The following is a 19,040-nucleotide window of genomic DNA, read 5'->3' as shown; positions in this document are numbered from 1 at the left end:
TCTTTCCAGCGAGGGGAAGTTAAAAGCATGACTGGGTTGTGGGATACCAGGCCAAATGTTTGCCTTTTTGTCATACTTAAAAAAAAATCCTTCATGAAAATGATTTAACAGTAAAGTAAAATAAGTTATTCTGCAGTAAGATTGTAACAGACATTAAGAAAATGTAAACTGAAAACATTGTTAACAAGCCGACCTTCTAAAGACATGTAGAGTGAGGAGAGCACAGGAAATAAGAAGTGGCAGACCAAACTGTGAGACAGGAAACATTACTTTGTAGCTCTGTAAATTACTTATTGAACAAAAACAAGCTAAAACATGAAGTGAGACTTTATGTTGCCACTTTCTGACAGCACAAGATGCTTTCATAGATATAGTGTGGGAAAGATTTAGTCAAAGAAAGCTAATTAAACCAAAGCTGTCATCAAAGTCACTGTAGTAGCTGACCTGCCGACCTATTGGAGAACTGAAATGACTTGAACTGTTAAACCTTCTACAGTTTGCGGTAAACGCGTGCAACAACATCTTATTTTGCATCAATAGCAACTACAGGATTACAAAAAAAAGAACCTACATTAGCCAATCCTGTTCCCTAAAAGATGAGTAGTTTCTTTTTCTATTAACAAAAACGAAACAACAGAAAACACCTAATTTAAAAAAAGGCTTTTATTCAATTTTTTTTGACACACACAAATTCATGCTTTTTATGATTAGAGGCACTTGCACAAGGCATAAAGAGTACACCATACATAAAGTTTCATAAATAAATTAACAGAAAAAAATGCAAAATGCACTGGATAGATCAGCAGAGACATGTTTCTTATCTGTTTTATTTTAAACCAGTTGAGGTTTCATTCAAACAGGGATGAAATAACATATTATAAACAGCAATCCACAAGAAAAACCCTCACACATTTCAGTGACAAGGGAAGGATTATTTACACACAATTTCAAAACATATTAATTTGATCTTTTGAATCAGTCACACACTGAGAGCTGGTGGTCTGATTGCTTTGTCTCCTCGACACAAAGGACACCTCCCTGTTTCCCTCACCCGGCGAGGTGCTGGAGATGTGGCGGAAGAGCTTCTGGATGCCGGTGTCACGTAGCGACTCCCTGAAAGAGCGGGCCGCGAACATGTAGAGGACCGGATTAATGCTGCTGCTGATGAAGACCATGGCTCCTGCTACGAAAGCCATGGCTTGTCTCACAGTTTCCAGGTTCTGTGCTGTATCACTGAATGAGCCATCAATGGCCAGGATTATGAGCGAGATGATGTTTCCTATTTGATGTGGTGTCCAACAAATGGCAAATGCAACTACTATGCTTGTAATCAAGACAGTGGACTTTCGCTTGGACCTGAAGGTCATCTGAGTGATGCGGCTGCACAAGCACGCATAACAGACCACAAGAATTGAGAAGGGAAGCATGTAACCCACAACTGTCTCCAGCAGCAGACACACCAGCTCCTGAGTGTGAGAAGTATACTCACGATACAGGCAGTGTGCCTTACCATCGTCTTCCCCGACTGTCTGAGTCAGAATGATAGGTATGCTGAACAGGAAAGCAGCTGACCATAGAGCAAGCAGGACTTTATTCAGGGCATGTTTCCTCTTCCAAACTGCAGAGACAAAGGGATAACGTACGGCGACAAAACGTTCCACACTCATAAGCGTGATGACGAAAACGCTGCTGTACATACAGGCGTTGATCACAAACACCATGGCTTTGCAGCATGTCAGTCCAAAGACCCAGGACTGGGCGAGGGAGTAGATCCAGAGAGGGAGGGTGATCAGGACCACCAGATCTGCAGCAGCCAGGTGCAAGATGAGAACCACTGTGTGGGAGCGCTGCTTCACATGCCTCAGGATGGTCCATATCACAAGGAGGTTGCCCGGAGCACCAACCAAGAATGACAGACCCAGGATCACACACGCCACCACTGTTCCACCATCAAATTCCTCAAGGTCCATTTCCTCCAACAGAGATTGTGCATGTGAGGTGTTCATCCTGCCAAAGTATACGTGCTGACTGTGGTGTCTGGATGCAAAAAAAGCTAAAGTCTTCACTTCCTCCTTCATGTAAAGACTGCACAGGAACAAGGTTTCCTGACATGGCTTTTTAAGAAACAGATGTGACTCAAGCATGTGTCATCTAGATGTGTCATCTATATTAGGTTAAAAGATAAAGGATAAATTAATAGGAAATCTCACATTTTTAAAAGAACTAACTTAATGCTTTCTACACAAACTGGAGCACAACTTGAATGAACGGAATGAGAGAAGAAAGCCTTAAAGCTATTGGCCAGACTTTTCAGAAAATTCAATCAAACTCACTTTAGATGTGCAATACTGGGAAAAGTATTTGCTCCCTTCCTCTGATTTTACTTTGTGTATTTGTCACACTTGAATTTTACAGATGATCAAAGACATTTTCATATCAGACAAAGATAACCTGAATAATTACAAAAAAACATTTTCAACAAAGATGGACTTGCTGTTGTGTTTTGAGTCATTTTCCTGTTGCATCCAAGTGCACTTGTGCTTAAAGTTACAAACTGATGGGTAGACATCTCCCTCAGGATTTTCTGGTAGAAAGCAGAATTTACCTGTATGATGCCCCTTTGCTGAAATGCTGGGTTAGTTTCTTGTCAGATGGAAAGTTTCACTTTTGTCACATAAGTCTGCAGAATATTTTCCCAAATGTTTTGGGGATCACCACCAAAGTTTTTTTCTTGATAAATGTGAGACGGGTCTTTGTGTTCGATATAGTTAGCAGTGGTTTCTGCTTTCTGGACAGTTTTGATGTAAATCATTATTTTGTCAAAACAAAATACTCTGTCAAAAATAGGCTTCCATGTGCTCAGTGTACATTTTTAGTGGAAAAAACATATACCACTGGATAATATCTTTAATCAGAATACCTGAAGCACTCTGGACAGAATTAAAATATTATAAACTTCACCATATAATAAGTTTTCTGTCTCCAAAATTGGATACTTATTTCTTTGATGTGTTACAAAAATTCTAAAAGCTAGAAAAGGTTGTTTGTATTGTAAAAACACAATATATGCAACAGAAAATGCAGAATCTTACAAATTTAAGCAACAACCACAAGTTCTAAATATTTTGAACAACATGTGATAAGCTGTTAGGTGGTTTTGCCTGAATCTGAATTAAAGCAAGGGTACAGCCATATGGTAGTAAAGAGAATTGCAACTCAGGACACATTCACATCTTTCAGTCCAACTTATCCATAACTGCAGTAATGTTTTCCCCACTTCCATTTTTAATTCAGACAGGTAGATGTGACCCCTATCTCTGTTGATCTCTGGTCCTTCTGGTGTTGAATTGCGAGCTCCCTGAGTCTATTTGTGTTCGAGGCCAGTTCCTTAAACAGCTTGACCAAACGAGACTCTCCAAGACTGCCTTTCAAGTTCCTGGCGAAGAAGGTGTATAGTAAAGGATTTACTGAGCTGCTGATAAAAACCAGGGCACCAGAGCTGAAGACAAAACCTTCTGGTATGCATGCTGTGTCTGACCCAAAAATGCAAACTACATCAATAATATTAATAACGTGGTAAGGCAACCAGCATAGGAGGAACACAAGCACCACAGTGTGAATGAGAACTTTGGATTTCTGTTTTGAGCTGTAACTCATTTTCTTGATCTGTGCAGCCACAAGACAGTAACAGGTGCTAAGCGTAATGAAAGGAAGCACGAAGCCCAGCAAAGTCTGCAGGCATAATAATGTGACTTCTTGGGTCTTGTTGTTGAAGTCTCTGGCAAAGCACCCCTCATTTATGCCACTGTGATCCAAGGTCTGGGTTAAAATATCAGGCAATCCAAGAAGAAGCGCAAGAAGCCACAAAAATGCAATGTATTTGTTCATATTATTTTCAGTCTTCCACCGCATCATTAGAAATGGATGACAGATGGCTAGATAGCGCTCCAGGCTCATAAAGGTGATGAAGAAGATGCTGCTATACATGCACACAGTGATGACACACATCAAGATCTTGCAAACTGCCCATCCAAACACAAAGGTGTGCACCAGGGAGTAGATCCACACAGGCAAGGTGATGAGGACCATCATGTCTGCCAAGGCCAGGTGGAGGATGAGGACCACAGTGTGAAAGCGCTGCTTGACGTGCCTCAGGATAGTCCAGATTACAAACAGGTTCCCAGGCACTCCGACCAGAAAGGAAAGACCCAGGATAACACACGCCACTGTTGTCCCACCATCTAAATCCTGAGGCGCTCCTGAAGGTGTCAGCTCGATAGTGGGGTCCATGCTAAGAATGTGTTGTTACAGTGATGTTCACAGTAAAACTGAAACTGCTGTACAAGCAAGGCTCCACTTCCCTTTCTGAATAAATTGGAAGAGAAAGCAGATTTTAGTTTGAGCCACAAAAATGGGAATTCATATAAAGTTTCATCCCTAGTTATACAACTTCAGACATTTGATCCATCTGACCTTACTATTGGATATTCAAGATGATGGTAAATACAAGTATTCTCTGTTTATAGATATGTCTTAGTAAGCAATTTCAAAAAAACAAACAAAAAGAAAAATGGAATAAAACTAAACCATTGGAAGGTTTCTACAAAGGATTTATTTTACGTGTTGAGTTCTGTGCTTTTCTTCTCCTGGTGAGATATATAAGGACCAGCATACCCTGACAGGTTAGAATAAACTTAGTATATGTTAGGGTTAATTAATGATTATATATGTTTTAACTTTAATAGAAGTGAAGCTTGCTGTTCAGAGTGATTATATCTTATATGTACAAGAGCTGCAAGATAGAGACAGGATGTTCTAGAACATTCTGTCGGTGCAGCTGTTTCTAATCTTATGAGTGTGCATCCCTCCCTTTTTGTGCTTGGAACATTCTGTAACCAGGGCCTTTTCTCTTATCAATAAAAGGCAGGGAGAGCAGGGGCTGTTTCAGAGTGTGGTGGAGGATTGTAACTGAGCAGCCTCTGAAACACTCTCACCTGCAGGTTAAAATGAACTAACTTCTCTGTGTCTTTCTTTGTGCAGAATTGTGAAAGTGTTTGGTGTTTAAACCTAACATAAATGGTCCTTCGAGCCGGAGGCCAAGATGCTTGACGATCCCAGTGGGTGAGTGAGATTCCAGACAAATCTGTGGCCACAGTACTAATACCCTTTCCGGGACTGGTCCCTCCCTGACAGGCTGGGGTCTGACGGCTGACGGTACTCCCGAGGACACAGAGAACCAGTGAGTAGGTCTTTCATTTAAAAGGAATGAGTGATGAAATGCAAATGACCTAAAATAGTACAGTATAGAGAAACCCTGACAATTCTAGACACTATCAGGTGAACTAAAATAGACAGTTAAATTCCGCAGGAGGGTAGACTCCCTTAGTTGAAATAGACTAATTAAACTCTACACAGGACGGCGGAGTCCTCTGTTGAACTAAAATAGACAGTTAAATTCCGCAGGAGGGTAGACTCCCTTAGTTGAAATAGACTAATTAAACTCTACACAGGACGGCGGAGTCCTCTGTTGTATTAAAATAGACAGTTAAATTCCGCAGGAGGGTAGACTCCCTTAGTTGAAATAGACTAATTAAACTCTACACAGGACGGCGGAGTCCTCTGTTATATTTTTGTGAAAGTAATTAAAGTAAGAGTAAAACGCGTAAAAAAGTGTGACTGAAAAACGAGTGGAAGAATGAATGGAATCGTAACGACCACTAGGTCCTTACTTTTCATATAAACTGAAAACAGATAGTAAATGGTGAGCCTTTGTGGATGCTTGTAGGCAAGAAAATCCCACCTGAACAGGGTTGAAGTGGATTTTACCACAACTGACTTCTTGATCACCATCCTGTTTTCAAATACATAAATCCAGTATTTAGAATACACCAGGTATTAAAAAACATACTGGATCTAAATCTAGTTCAAAATGGGAAAGGGGCAAAGTAAAGAGAAACAAAGTAAACTAATTGACTTAGAAGGGGAGGTAAAGTTTATGGAGAACTATGTAAAAGGAGCAGGTATGATCTGTCATAGATGGAATAAAAAATAAAAAACATGGGTTTTTGGGCAAATTAGATACAAAGGATGTCTTAAAATTACAAGGGGATCTAAAATTAGCAATAATGAAAACTAAAAAGAGAAAAATAACAAAGAACAATGGGGGAAGAACAGAGAAAAAGCTCTGATTTAACAGAAATATGTACACGATGGCATAAAAATACGGATTTTCAGGTAACTTAATTATCACTGAAATCCTAAAACTACACGGGGATCTTAAACTGGAGATTATGCATTTAAAAGATTCAAGAGACAATAAAAACCTTGCCAGATTATAATTTCAAAGGGGACTTTTCAGTCCCTGAGTGCTCACAGTTGATAAACAGATTAAAACAAAAAGATGAATTAAAAAAAAAAAAAACAACAATAAGAGCAGCTTTTAACTGACATAGCCATAATACTGAGGCCTTAAGAAAAGCACAGGAAAAAACTTTCAGCTTAACTGAAAACAAATAAAGGGGGGCGGACTGCCACCCATCCCAGTTTAGAATACCAAGGTAGCCCCAAATTATAAAGACTAAGAGGTGGTTTTAGAGGACGTGGTAAAAGAAGTTAAAAGAGGAGGTGACAATGTGGACAACATGGAAACTGTCCAACTGGACAACCCAGTGAACAATGACTAGAGAAGAGAGAACAGAATGTTGTTAAAGAAGTAATCTGAGAGTAAAAGATTTTGTAGGCAAGCATTAGTGAGAAACAGGTGCTTTAAAAATCATTCTATGGTGTTATACTACCAACAATATCATGATAAAATGCAAAAGATTCATTTTACAGGGAAATAATTCCATATTTGGCTCAGATTGTGTGCATTCTTGATTTTTCCTCTTTGAGAGAAGTTAAATTTCAGCTCTGTGAAACGACCTTGACAAAGAGATGCAGCTGCCTGAAAACAAAGATAAAACTTCTGCAAACAGCAGAAGCCTGTCTCTGCTGAAAGGTCTGAAAAAATTGTAACTCTACCCTGCATGTGTCAAACTCAAGGTCCGCGGGCCAAAACCGGACCCCAGAGGTTTAGTGATTCTCTAGAAGTAGAGCCTTTTAATATGGTGATTGTGTGCTTGAATGTTATTTTGTCAATCAATAAGCAGTTTTGTTTACATTCTGCCACAATCTGCCTTTTGAAAATGTTTTGAATCTTGCTCTTTATGTATAAAAAAAAAAAGAAAGAAAAGAAAAATTGGCTAAAGTCTGCAGACACAAAATGAACCTGGATTGAAGCTCTAACTAAGTTTATTTAATCTGAGATCTTCTCCAAATGCAACAGTATATGTCAGTCTACATGAGATACTAACAACTTCACCTACTGATATAATATAAAGATGTGAGTGAATATGTGAAACAAACAATGATGAAAGTTTTTCAACAGGTGATGCTCATCCAGGAGGAAGACAGTGTTCCTAGGAAATGCAGCTCATTCATTAACAATCATTTTTTCTCCCATAGGTGGACGTTTTGCTGATTAATCATAGGCTGGATCTATGAAACATTATGTGCACAGAACAAATGACCAAGGTTCTGACTGACTTATGAACCTCACTGACCTGACAATGATAACATGACACCCAACAGATAACACCTTTAAGGTGGATCCACTAAGACCACCTTATTGATTCTTGGTGAATAAAAAAAAAAAAAAAGAATTGAAGCGTTCAAAACAGACCTTGTGGAAACAAAAGGGGTTATGAGGAAACAATGTGCATTTTAAGAATAATAGAAGTCAAATTATGTTCAAATCTTTGCAAATAAAAATTACTCTGACAGAGAAATAAGTAAGTAGTGTGTGAATGTGTGTGAATGGGAATGACTGATTTCATTGTAATGCATCTTTGAGGGACATTAAAAGCGCTAATAAAGGTCTGATGTTCTGATGATCTTTGCCAAATTTATATCTTAATAAGGTTTCCAGAATCTTTTCCGAAAAATCATATAAAGATAGCAAAGGTTCTACCTGTATTAAAAATACTGATAACTATAGGAAAGTTCATAGATCTGTCTTCAATTTTTCCTAATTCTTTTACAAACAGGTTATTTAAACTTTCATGTGGCCAAATGTCTGTGTTTGACTTTCTGTTTTTGTGAAATAAATGTCTGTTTCATGTTATGTAAAAATTAGAGTCCTCAACATTACCATAATAATATTAGGTCAGTTCTCTATGGTAAAACAAAAAGATTTTAACAGATGTTTAGACTTTTTCCAGTCAGGTTCAAAATGATTGAATTAGACTCAAACTTAACATAAGATGAAATTAACCTTAACAGAATTACTGGACTGGACTGAAATAGAGAAAACGTGAGTTAATTGAAACAAACTTTAGTTACTTGAACTAAATACAAAGCTGACTGAAACTGTATGTTGTATCTATAAAACTGGGTAAAACAAACTAAGATTATAAGATATAATATGCCCTTCATTTTTTGTGTTCATCAGTGAGTGAGTTTTTATTTTTTATTTTTAATAAGAACTAAACCAAACATTATCTGAAGAAATAGCAAAAAGCCGAAAAGACTTAAAAGATACCCCTCTGACAGATGGAGAAACATTATTTGTAGACGGGTACCAGAAAATAAACCTATCCTACCAAAAAACCTATACAAATGGGCAGCAATTTCGAGTCATGGAGTTTCTCATGTCTCGAGAGGAGGAATGGTAGGATTAGTGAACAAAATATACACAACATATGGATTTAACTCTTATTCAAAAAATTTTTGTAGAACATGTTTGATCTGTGCTAAACACAATGCACAAGGGAACTTCAGACCAAAAAGGGGACTAAAATAAGTTTCTTAATAGCAGTGTTTATTCTAACCATCATAATTTGTGTTGTGGTCATAGCATTGTGGTATCTGTTGTAGCATTGTAGCTCTTCATCTGACCTTCAGAGAAAGTCCGGCTACAAAGGGAGCTGCAATCATAGTTTGCAGCTGTCTCAAACCGGTGAAGATTGTCCACAGCTCTGTTACAGGTTTTTAGGAAGGGCGCCAATCTACAGAAAGATGTTCACGCCAACACACAAAAAGATATTGATAATAGGGGGCGTCATCTCGATCATAATTGTAGGTGCCCTGCTAATATGGGAAAGAAATCATAGAACACTGCATAAAAGATCCCGGTCATCTGACCTTGACGAATCTGACGACAATAACAGGTGTGGAACAAAAAGAGCTTACCAATTCGGATTAATGGTGTGTGTGCAGTCAAACACCACCACGAATCTTGTCATTCCACTTACCAGTCTTAGCCGTAAAACAGAAAAAGGCCAAGATTATAAAAACTACAAATGGTACTTGACTAATGATCAAAAACAAACACAATGGGCCACAATAGTAGCTGATGCAAATAATGAATGGACCCCAACGTGGGGCACTACTGCATATGCAAAGCACCAGAAAAAACTATTCAAACTTAACGCAACAAGCACAGCTATATATCTAACTGTGAATCTTACAAAACCCTCCCTAAAACCCCCTGGGAGCAACTTACAGGGAGATTGTTGGCTTTTCCTACTAAGGGCCTATTCATCAGGGACGGATCCCAGTTTCCAACTGTTTATTTGTGAACATAAGAATACAACGACTCTCTCTCAAAAAACAGTAGAGAAAGGAGTTAGAATTGATCCTGAGAACCTGACCACAGACGACTGGTTTAAAATAACTACAGGAATATCTAAAATAGATAACAACTGGCTCTTAATGGCAGAACAGGCTGCCCAGGCAGTAAAAACAGATTGTGTAGTATGTATGGGAGCCAGACCACTGTTACAGGTGGTCCCCTCAACGTTGACAGAAAAATGCTTAGTAGAAGTAATGAACAGCACAAGACTCTCAACAAACTGTACTATGTGGGATAAGATTTATCCCTTGACTACAGCTGAAAAACAAAAACCGATGTTTTCAAATAAGGTTGCTCCAGGAAATTTTTCTTGTATAAACCGAACAGGTGTGGGATCAAACATAAGCAGACTCAATAAAGATCAATGTCACTCCATCATAGCAGTAGGTGTCAGCTTTAAACCTAAAGCACGCAGCGACATCTGGTGGTGGTGTGGAGACGATAAACTGTATGACAGGTTGCCATACAACACAACTGGTTTGTGTGCATCAGTGTCATTAATATTTCCCGTGTCTGTCATTCCACTCTCAGTGGCAGATTTGTTGGGTACAGTAGCCAGCATATTTCCACACACCTGGAAAAATAGAGAAAAAAGATCAGGATGGAGTAAAGACGACCCTACTTATATAGATAGCATAGGAATACCAAGAGGAGTTCCTGATGAATATAAATTAGCAGATCAAGTAGCAGCAGGTTTTGAATCCACCATATGCTGGTGGTGCACAATAAATAAAAATGTTGACAGAATAAATTACATCCATTACAATGTGCAACGACTAGGAAATAAAACTGAAGAAGGATTCTCAGCCATCCATGAACAATTGTCAGCTACCTCTTTAATGGCTTTCCAAAATAGAATTGCTGTCGATATGCTCTTAGCTGAAAAAGGTGGAGTATGTTCAATATTTGGGCATCAATGTTGTACATTTATTCCAAATAACACCGCAGCTGATGGGAGCCTCACCAAGGCCCTGGAGGGCCTTAGGTCACTTAACAGCAAAATGAAAGATCATTCTGGAGTTGACACCACAATGTGGGATGGGTTTGGAGAAATGTTTGGTAAATATAAACAATTAGTGTTGTCTATCCTTATGTCAATAGCAGTCTTTGCAGCTATTCTCACATTGTGTGGATGTTGTTGTATTCCGTGTATAAGAGCTTTGTGCACTCGCATAATAACCTCTGCTATTCAGCCAGTCAAAACAGAAATGTCAGAGATGTATGCCCTCCTGAGACCTGAGGAGACAGAAGGAGCCAGTGATGATGATGATGATGACCAGGAAGAAGAAGAGACTTCTCTGCATTTCCCTGATCTGTATCCTGACCCTAACGACAATTAGTTGTATACAGTAAACTTAAAGACCTCCTGCTACTTTTTTAATGACATGTACAGATAAAACACACCATGATGTCTTAACTGAAAATCTGAGAAGAAAAGGTTAATGATTGATGTATCAAGTGTTTAAAACATTTATAAAGAGGAGGAAAATGTTAGGGTTAATTAATGATTATATATGTTTTAACTTTAATAGAAGTGAAGCTTGCTGTTCAGAGTGATTATATCTTATATGTACAAGAGCTGCAAGATAGAGACAGGATGTTCTAGATCATTCTGTCGGTGCAGCTGTTTCTAATCTTATGAGTGTGCATCCCTCCCTTTTTGTGCTTGGAACATTCTGTAACCAGGGCCTTTTCTCTTATCAATAAAAGGCAGAGAGAGCAGGGGCTGTTTCAGAGTGTGGTGGAGGATTGTAACTGAGCAGCCTCTGAAACACTCTCACCTGCAGGTTAAAATGAACTAACTTCTCTGTGTCTTTCTTTGTGCAGAATTGTGAAAGTGTTTGGTGTTTAAACCTAACAGTATAAGAGACATTAAAGTACATCATGTCTTCTACTCAGTGTAGACACAAATATTCAAATACTCTAGATTAATGAATATCTTTTTATTACTAGTACCAAATGGGTGAATACTTCTGATAACAGACAGGTTAAAAAAAAGTAGAACAGCACTTTTTTGGTTTGCTTTGTAACTGTGTAACATAACGTAAAACGAGAAGAAAACCGTTGAACTTTAACTGTTGTCCATTAGATCACAGTTAATACGTTTGTACTTATCCTAACAAATAAACAGCACCAAAATGTAGTCTGAATGCCACTAAAGGCAACCATAGTACCGCCAGTAGTATGTCAACAATGGCTCGAGGAGAAAAAACTAATACTTCTGTGTCAATAAATTACCGTTATTTCGAAAAAATCCCTTAAAAGTATGTAAGTGTAATCTAAAATATAAAAGTTTCCCATATAACCTAGGTAAATCATGCCTTTTTATTTCTTAATACTTTAAGAGAATGCAGCTCTTCTAGATTTTATCCGATCTTGTTCCAAATACTAGATTTTTTTTTTAGGCATTTTAACCTTCTTACACAGGTGAAATAATGCTATCACTGATATCCTTGCGGCCTCAACCTCACCCAGTCCGGATGTCGTGAGAAAGAACAGATGAAGAGCAGGAAATTAAGATTAACACAAGTTTAATTTGGAAGATAATAAGTCCAATGATTTCCAAAGCAAAATGAATACAGAATAACACAAAGAAAGAAAATTACCTAAAGGCCTTCAGGGAGAGCTCGGTGTCAGCAAAAAGGCTGTCTTTAACCGAGTAGTCTGCCTCATCACAGTTGCCAGAACATCTTATACCCTCCATTTCAAAGCTTACTGACTGTGCCTCCCCTTTATGCAGTCTGGCGCTGTAAATCAGACAAGCCCCCCATGTACGTAGTTTATTATCCATACCATGCCCAAAGGTCGACATTTATTGCTTTATTGTCCATACAGCCAGCATTTACTGCTTGCAGCAGTTGAGAACTTCCTAACCTCTGTTTCACCCTTGTTCCATCCTGACTCCTGCTGTGACCCTGTGATTTCTCTCCTCAAGGCTCACACATGTTAAATTTCAGTTTTTTGTATATAGATGCAAACTGAACTAATAGCATGAAAGTACATGATTTTAATTCTCAACAATTCCCCCTTTTGACCTCTGCAAAAGAGGTCAATATTCAAAAATGTAGGAATGATAAGTAACAAATGCACACCAAAAGATTAGTACTCTACGAAGTGACAAAGGAAAGCCATGAATTACAACAGGGCCATTAATTCCCAACCTCCAGCAACACCATTTTGCATCATATTATATAGAGGTGGCTGATGAGGGAGTGCCCCTTTTACAATAGTTGACATTATAAGCCTTACTGTAAGAGAGCGAATACATGGCACACAAAAACATCCACATGTTACTAGAATACCAACAAATACAGACAATGAAATCAGCAATGAGATGATTGTACTCTTCCACTTACCAAAGGTGTTGGTGAACCACGCCCGCCAGTCCCCCCCCCCCGAATATTCATGCATTTCTTTACTTAACGTACGCAAGCCTTCTAACGCTCGAGTCACTGAACTATCGGGGGCAGTATTATTTGGGATAAAAGTACAGCACATGTCACCAAACATTGTACACACACCCCCTTTTCAGCCAACAACATGTCCAGAGCCAATCTATTCTGCACAGCCATAAGAGAAGAAGGCACCAACTGTTCTGCCAATCCTTCAACCGCATTTTGTGTCAGATTTGCCAACCTTAAGACATTGTAATGTATGTAATTGATCCTGTCTACATTTTCATTTGGGGTTACAGGGAAAAACTGCTGAAATTACCGGTAAATTTTCAAAGCCAGCTGCCACTTGATCAACTAATTTAAACTGTTCTGGAACTCCACGTGGAACACCAATTGCATCAATATAAGTTAATGAACTGTCCATAAGATCAAAGGACCTGGTCTTCCTCACCATTCCTCCATGTGGCGATTTCTCCCCCCACAGAAGCAATGGAGCGACCAGCCGTACCATTGCACAGCTTCCTACTGCCCTAGGGGAAATATTTCCACCACAATAGTAATATAAACCTTCTCAGTGCCAGCTGGGTAAGTTGTGTCACAGCATGATGGAGAGACAGTTCCCAGTTTTAACTGTGGTTTTTTTAGCAACCCCTGTAAAATTGAAACAGGGATAATCATATCCCTCAGTCTGAGGAGGAAAAGGGCCTACCAGTGAACCGTTGCCAATTACCGGAAACACCTTTGCTAAGGTATGACATGCAGGGTTTTCTTTACCATGAGTTAACAGAATCATACATTTAAATCCTAGTTGATCCACCCTCTCATATATGGGAGCAGGTACAGTGACCAGAGTTGGTCTAGCAGCTGCACATGCTATACAATTGCCCATGGCCGACTCACGTGCTGTCTGAGCCATCCATGTTAACCACAAATTGGACTCTGTAAATCCCAGAGCCCCTTGGATAACATCTTCCGGGGTTAAGGTGTTATAGTCTATCTGAACCACAGGGGTTTTCACTTCTCCACCTTTATCCATAACAGAAACAAGATAAATTCTAACAATTCTACCCTGATCTCGTGCGATCCATCCTGGCAAATCTACTCCTAAATACATATAAAATCCGGAACTCATATTTCCACATCTAAGAGTAGGTGGCCTTATTGTAATATTAGGGTTTTGGTAGGGGTTGCTCTGTATTCTTCCAATGCTGAGTAATATTGAATTAATACCTCCAGTTGTCAATTTACCCTTCGCTTGTCCTCTAGCCAAGGTCACCAAATGCTGAAATGTTTCTGCATATGGATTATCTGACAGTATTCGTCCCTGTTTAGTGTCCCAAATGACAAAACCCTGGGCCGGCATGCCGATGTTCTCCATACCATCCACCGCACCTTTCTGATAGATACTCAGATACACATTATATTTAGTCCAGGCTAGCTCACTGCCCTCACATGTAAACACAGAACAGAGATCAAACTGAAATGTGGTGTCTGAGCCAAGTACATAATCTAATTCAATATCTCCATGTCTTTTAATGCATGTATCCGATATTTCAGTCATTTTCCGGAGTAGATGACGACAGCTGCGGAAATTGGGACTGGAGGGGTGCTCACCACTCTGGAAAACATCACACACCAAGAATTCAATTATTCCCACAAGTGTCATTATTAAACCTCCCCCACATTTCCATTTACAACTAACATCCCAACAATGCATCACCATTTTTATTCTTTGGACCAGATCAATACCACTTACACAGGAGTTTATAACCTTCACACACTATGGGATTTACTCAAGAATGTTGATTCAAAGACATACATCCGGTACCTAAAACAACAATAGCATAACCAATGCTCCAAAGATTAATTGACAGGAAAAAAAAAAAAAAGAAAAACACCACATTCCATTATCACATAATCAAAATCAAGAGTCACATATGTTCCAATTCCCAGTCCTGAATTTATCTGTTGACTAGTTGAATATAATGACTCCTTATAAATAAATCTTCTTGAAAACCAAAAGAAAAAGTCTCTGGAGTGGATAAATCCTCTTCCTGTAATCCTGAAACCAAAAGAAAAAGTATCTGGAGTGGATAAATCCTCTTTCTGTAATCCTGAAACCAAAAGAAAAAGTCTCTGGAGCCAATAAATCCACTTCAGTTCAGTGCGATCACCTATGAGCCTCCAGGGGATTTATTATGCCCCTTTATGACACCTACTGGTGCCTGTGACTTTGTAGGCTCCTCAGCTGGTGCACACTGGCGCCAATGATACCAGGTTTCTCCTTTTCCTCTCAGATGAACCGCATGAGATGTTCTTTCTAGGACTTGGAACAGGCCTGTGAATCTGGGTTCCTGCCACTTCCGCGTGATGACCCTAAGCCACACCCAGTTGACTCCTGGTACCACAGGGGGGCCTCTTGCTCCTTCAGGTCTTCTGGAGAATTCTGCCACTAGGGTCTGCAACTCATTAAAGAACGTGTTAAAAGATAATTGTGCAGATTCACCTGTTTGTCCTGATATCTGCTGTTGCAGATACCTGCAATACCTGTTGCAGATCTTTGCTCCTGAAATGAGTTCCATTACCAGATCTTATCTTTTCCGGGAACCCATGTCTGGGAATGTAATGATTAAACATTTTACCACAGACTTACTGTCTTCCTTTCTTGTGGGCCATGCCTCAGGCCATCCTGAATATCCATCCACACAGACCAACATGTATCTACAGGTCCTTCTCAAAATATTAGCATATTGTGATAAAGTTCATTATTTTCCATAATGTCATGATGAAAATTTAACATTCATATATTTTAGATTCATTGCACACTAACTGAAATATTTCAGGTCTTTTATTGTCTTAACACGGATGATTTTGGCATACAGCTCATGAAAACCCAAAATTCCTATCTCACAAAATTAGCATATTTCATCCGACCAATAAAAGAAAAGTGTTTTTAATACAAAAAACGTCAACCTTCAAATAATCATGTACAGTTATGCACTCAATACTTGGTCGGGAATCCTTTTGCAGAAATGACTGCTTCAATGCGGCGTGGCATGGAGGTAATCAGCCTGTGGCACTGCTGAGGTCTTATGGAGGCCCAGGATGCTTCGATAGCGGCCTTTAGCTCATCCAGAGTGTTGGGTCTTGAGTCTCTCAACGTTCTCTTCACAATATCCCACAGATTCTCTATGGGGTTCAGGTCAGGAGAGTTGGCAGGCCAATTGAGCACAGTGATACCATGGTCAGTAAACCATTTACCAGTGGTTTTGGCACTGTGAGCAGGTGCCAGGTCGTGCTGAAAAATGAAATCTTCATCTCCATAAAGCTTTTCAGCAGATGGAAGCATGAAGTGCTCCAAAATCTCCTGATAGCTAGCTGCATTGACCCTGCCCTTGATAAAACACAGTGGACCAACACCAGCAGCTGAGACGGCACCCCAGACCATCACTGACTGTGGGTACTTGACACTGGACGTCTGGCATTTTGGCATTTCCTTCTCCCCAGTCTTCCTCCAGACTCTGGCACCTTGATTTCCGAATGACATGCAGAATTTGCTTTCATCCGAAAAAAAGTACTTTGGACCACTGAGCAACAGTCCAGTGCTGCTTCTCTGTAGCCCAGGTCAGGCGCTTCTGCCGCTGTTTCTGGTTCAAAAGTGGCTTGACCTGGGGAATGCGGCACCTGTAGCCCATTTCCTGCACACGCCTGTGCACGGTGGCTCTGGATGTTTCTACTCCAGACTCAGTCCACTGCTTCCGCAGGTCCCCCAAGGTCTGGAATCGGCCCTTCTCCACAATCTTCCTCAGGGTCCGGTCACCTCTTCTCGTTGTGCAGCGTTTTCTGTCACACTTTTTCCTTCCCACAGACTTCCCACTGAGGTGCCTTGATACAGCACTCTGGGAACAGCCTATTCGTTCAGAAATTTATTTCTGTGGGTTACCCTCTTGCTTGAGGGTGTCAATAGTGGCCTTCTGGACAGCAGTCAGGTCAGCAGTCTTACCCATGATTGGGGTTTTGAGTGATGAACCAGGCTGGGAGTTTTAAAGGCCTCAGGAATCTTTTGCAGGTGTTTAGAGTTAACTCGTTGATTCAGATGATTAGGTTCATAGCTCGTTTAGAGACCCTTTTAATGATATGCTAATTTTGTGAGATAGGAATTTTGGGTTTTCATGAGCTGTATGCCAAAATAATCCGTATTAAGACAATAAAAGACCTGAAATATTTCAGTTAGTGTGCAATGAATCTAAAATATATGAATGTTAAATTTTCATCATGACATTATTGAAAATAATGAACTTTATCACAATATGCTAATATTTTGAGAAGGACCCGTATATCCTCTTGCTGTGGATACCATGTCTGTGAAGTCAATGATGATCTCCTTTGGGTGTAGTTTTTAAACTTACCTGGAAATGGATGTACAGTAGGTTTTGGATTAAATTGTCCACAAATGGAACAGTTCCTGATCTTCTCTCTCACCATATCTTTTAAATATGGGTGCCACCATTGTTCCAGATTGATAAGCATATGTGGAATACCTACATGTGCTGTTCCATGTGCCTCTTCTGAAATGTGTTCTCTCATGTTTGGTGGCATCACAACTTTACCACCAGAGCCTCTCCAAAGGCCATCTTCTTCTTTTGCTCATTTTCTCTTCCACACAGTAAGTTCCTCAAGGGGAGAACCCCTTTTGTGATGTTGTTCGATTTTTTCCAAGTTTAGATGTTCAAAGGTCTCAGCTTCAACACTTACTAAATTGAAGCTGCGTGCATAACCTGCTACCTTTTTAGGCAACAACAAAGCTCGAGTCACAAATCTCATTTAATTTTCATGTTTGATTGGCTTCTGTGCTGCAGTCACAAATCCACTTCTCAACCATTGTTTTAAATCAACATGTCTTTTTCCATATAATCTAGCATACAGCTAACATACTGAATCACCTCTATATCCCCCTTTTTGCTGAAACAACACTGTTGTTACAGAAACATCTAAATAAAAAGGCAAACAGTAATCCTGAAAGAGCAATTGTGCAGCAAACTACAGCAGCTGTTTAAACTTAATGAATGATTCCTCTCGTCGGTGTTCCACTTCAGTGATGTATTAAGATTTCTCATACCCTGCTTTTTTACCAAAAGAGCCAGTGGTGTTGTCAAACCAGTGTAATTAGGGACATAGTTTCTGCCATTGGCAGTCAAACCCAAAAATAACAACAAATCTTTGTTTGGCATGATGTAAAATGGCAGATTTTTGTGTGCAGAAAAATATGGGTTCCTGTTGTTGAAATAACTGTTCCTATAAAGTAACCTGTATTCTTCAAGCTGTTTTTCATTTTACTCACTGCGAAACCTTTTTCTGCAAGATGTAAAAGGATAGAGTTGGTAGCTGCAATACACGCGGTTGCTGTTTGGGCTGTAATCAGAAAACCACCTCCGCTGACAACCTGCAGTCCTGGAGCTGCTGTTTGAGAACCTGACCCGGGGATAAGGCAAAATCTTAAGGCAACCTGGTGTCTCTCAGGTGCTGATTCTTATAAATGAACGAGAAGACATCCCTGTAGTGTTCAGCCAGTCAGCTGTCAGAGCTATTTATTTATCTTAAATTGTGAGCCATTTTGCAGTTACCTTTAACTTCCTTTTCACAGGCAGAATGGGGATGTTTCAGGTAGACTGGCAGGGTTCCAACACGCCTGCTTTTAACAGCCCCTCAATGGTGTCAGCAATTCCTGCCTCTGCAGAGTGTGAGTACTGGTTTCGCCAGATGGGGAAGATATCCTGCTTCTTAAATTCCACAGGGGCAATGTTCACACATCCAACATCAGTGGGTCTTTGAACCCATAGATATGATGGACAACTGGATAAAACTGCCTCAGTCAGAGGGTGATCAGTTAATTATCTGCCATGTTATATAGATAGCTGATGATGTTCTAATACAGCAGAGTCAGATGCAGTAACTGCAATACAATAAATGTTAGT

The 19,040-nt window shown here is 39.7% G+C and overlaps 2 protein-coding genes across 3 annotated transcripts; both read right to left on the bottom strand.

Moving 5' to 3' along the window:
• Positions 1-645: 645 nt before the first annotated feature.
• On the bottom strand, positions 646-3,202 carry si:dkey-148a17.6 (uncharacterized protein LOC108190685 homolog). The gene has a single exon (XM_047364122.1). It carries the CDS (start codon positions 2,142-2,144, stop codon positions 948-950), a length of 1,197 nt encoding a protein of 398 aa, XP_047220078.1. The 5' UTR covers positions 2,145-3,202; the 3' UTR covers positions 646-947.
• LOC124867598 (leukotriene B4 receptor 1-like) lies at positions 2,340-18,808 on the bottom strand. 2 transcript variants are annotated; one of them, XM_047364124.1, is made up of 2 exons: positions 18,690-18,808; positions 2,340-4,365 (listed from the first exon to the last, which is right to left on the bottom strand). In XM_047364124.1, the coding sequence occupies exon 2, from the start codon at positions 4,288-4,290 to the stop codon at positions 3,286-3,288; it is 1,005 nt and encodes a 334-aa protein (XP_047220080.1). In that variant the 5' UTR covers positions 4,291-4,365; positions 18,690-18,808; the 3' UTR covers positions 2,340-3,285. The 2 variants fall into 2 exon arrangements, with proteins under 2 accessions (XP_047220080.1, XP_047220081.1); XM_047364125.1 differs by lacking the exon at positions 18,690-18,808 and adding an exon at positions 12,277-12,592.
• Between the last annotated feature and the right edge of the window lie 232 nt (positions 18,809-19,040).

This window comes from Girardinichthys multiradiatus, chromosome 4, assembly GCF_021462225.1.
Source record: "Girardinichthys multiradiatus isolate DD_20200921_A chromosome 4, DD_fGirMul_XY1, whole genome shotgun sequence".
Taxonomy (NCBI): domain Eukaryota; kingdom Metazoa; phylum Chordata; class Actinopteri; order Cyprinodontiformes; family Goodeidae; genus Girardinichthys; species Girardinichthys multiradiatus.
The sequence above is the reverse complement of the archived record's forward strand: the minus strand, read 5'-3'. Positions and strand labels throughout refer to the sequence as shown.

Excerpts from the sequence above, each read along its gene's own strand:
- LOC124867598 (XM_047364124.1), bottom strand. The coding sequence starts at position 4,290 with ATGGACCCCACTATCGAGCTGACACCTTCAGGAGCGCCTCAGGATTTA.
- si:dkey-148a17.6 (XM_047364122.1), bottom strand. The coding sequence starts at position 2,144 with ATGCTTGAGTCACATCTGTTTCTTAAAAAGCCATGTCAGGAAACCTTG.